This window comes from Arachis ipaensis, chromosome B09 (genome assembly GCF_000816755.2).
Source record: "Arachis ipaensis cultivar K30076 chromosome B09, Araip1.1, whole genome shotgun sequence".
Classification (NCBI taxonomy): Eukaryota; Viridiplantae; Streptophyta; class Magnoliopsida; order Fabales; family Fabaceae; genus Arachis; species Arachis ipaensis.
The window spans coordinates 1400697-1402215 of NC_029793.2; the positions used below are offsets into that span (position 1 = coordinate 1400697).

General features: G+C 27.8%; 1 protein-coding gene across 1 annotated transcript in view; it reads left to right on the forward strand.

Moving 5' to 3' along the window:
* The window catches only part of LOC107614692 (putative UPF0481 protein At3g02645), a 4810-nt gene continuing 3681 nt past the window's right edge, over positions 391-1519 (forward strand). The window contains exons 1-2 of the mRNA XM_021111597.1: positions 391-465; positions 586-1067. Coding sequence (XP_020967256.1) covers positions 444-465; positions 586-1067 — 504 coding nt within the window. The 5' untranslated portion in view covers positions 391-443. The remainder of the gene's footprint in view (positions 466-585; positions 1068-1519) is intronic.

Here is a 1519-nt window from a genome sequence, read left to right on the forward strand (position 1 = left end):
CACTTATTTTAATTTTAATAGGAACTTACATTCAAATTTTGTAATAAATAAAAATAAAATTGACAATGAAAGATTTTTTTTATTGTGAATCAACTTGATTCAAATAAGATTAAGTAAGATAGATTTAATAGATTAAATATGTCCCCAAGCATGGTTTAAATAAAAAATTTATTATATTACATGTTACACAATATAAATTACTTTTGACATTCATATATACATGTTCACACTTCAAATTAAGAATGACGTTTTCAACTTGGTTGGTCAATGGTAAATTAAATTCTCACATGAGAAATGCATTCTCAATTATTTAATTGCTAATGATTAAAAAAACTCCATTAAGGTGCTAATAAAAGCAGCACTCTCCAAATTAAGTCTTCACTCCATAGCATCCACAATAACATCTATCATAGTTTTTTTTTTTTTCCCAACAAGATACGATAATGTCTTCTTCTTTGAGATACACTTCAACCACCAATTCCAACAGGCATGTTCCCATCTTCACTTCGATTGTTCCCCCGTTGATGGCGCCACAATATTCCAAAGTAAACCGATGCTTCAACATCACTTTAATCCAAAACATGTCCATGTCCAATAATAATAATAATAATAATAATAATAATAATAATAATAATAATTCTAATTCAGCATTTGATGAACAAAGATGGGTGATTAACATCCGAAAAACCCTTGAAGAAGAACTAGAAGAAGAAGGTGATGAATTTGAAGTACACATATTCAATGTTCCAAAGCTTCTAATGGCAAGTGATCCAGATTCATATGTTCCTCAACAAGTTGCAATTGGTCCTTATCATTATTGGCGTCCAGAGCTGTATGAAATGCAAAGGTACAAGGTTGCAGCTGCAAAAAGGTTCCAACAACAACACCTTCAATGTCTTAAATTTGAAGGGCTTGTTGATCAAATTCTCAAGTTGGAGCGCAAGATTAGAAGATGCTATCACAAGTACTTGGATTTCAATGGTGAAACCTTGGTTTGGATGATGGCTGTTGATGCCTCATTCTTGCTTGAGTTCCTTCAAATCTATGCCATACAAGAAGGATCAAAGGTAATATTAATTAATTAATTTCATGAAGTCGAAGAGTCAGGTGTATTTGTTTTCATACAAAGTTAATAGTTAAAAATCGTTAAATAGTAATTTAGTCAAATTTATTAAATTATTTAATAATTTTCAAATATTAACTTTTACATCACGACAATCAATTGGATGTTTTTTTTCATCTTTTATAAATAATTAGCTTCAATAATAATAGTTGAAAAATTAGTTCATTTAGTTTTTCTATTAGAGAAAACAGTATAAATTAAGGGATTTGTGATGGTATTCTTCTTCTTATAAAGTTATTGGTATACTTTAAATTTAATCAATGATTTAACATTTATTAAACATTTTAAATTTGAAACTAATTAATTTTAGTTACAAAACTAGGGACAATTTTTTGACCACATACATTTTTAATAATACTCTTTAAAGTATATATAATATTTTTGTAATTGATTTAT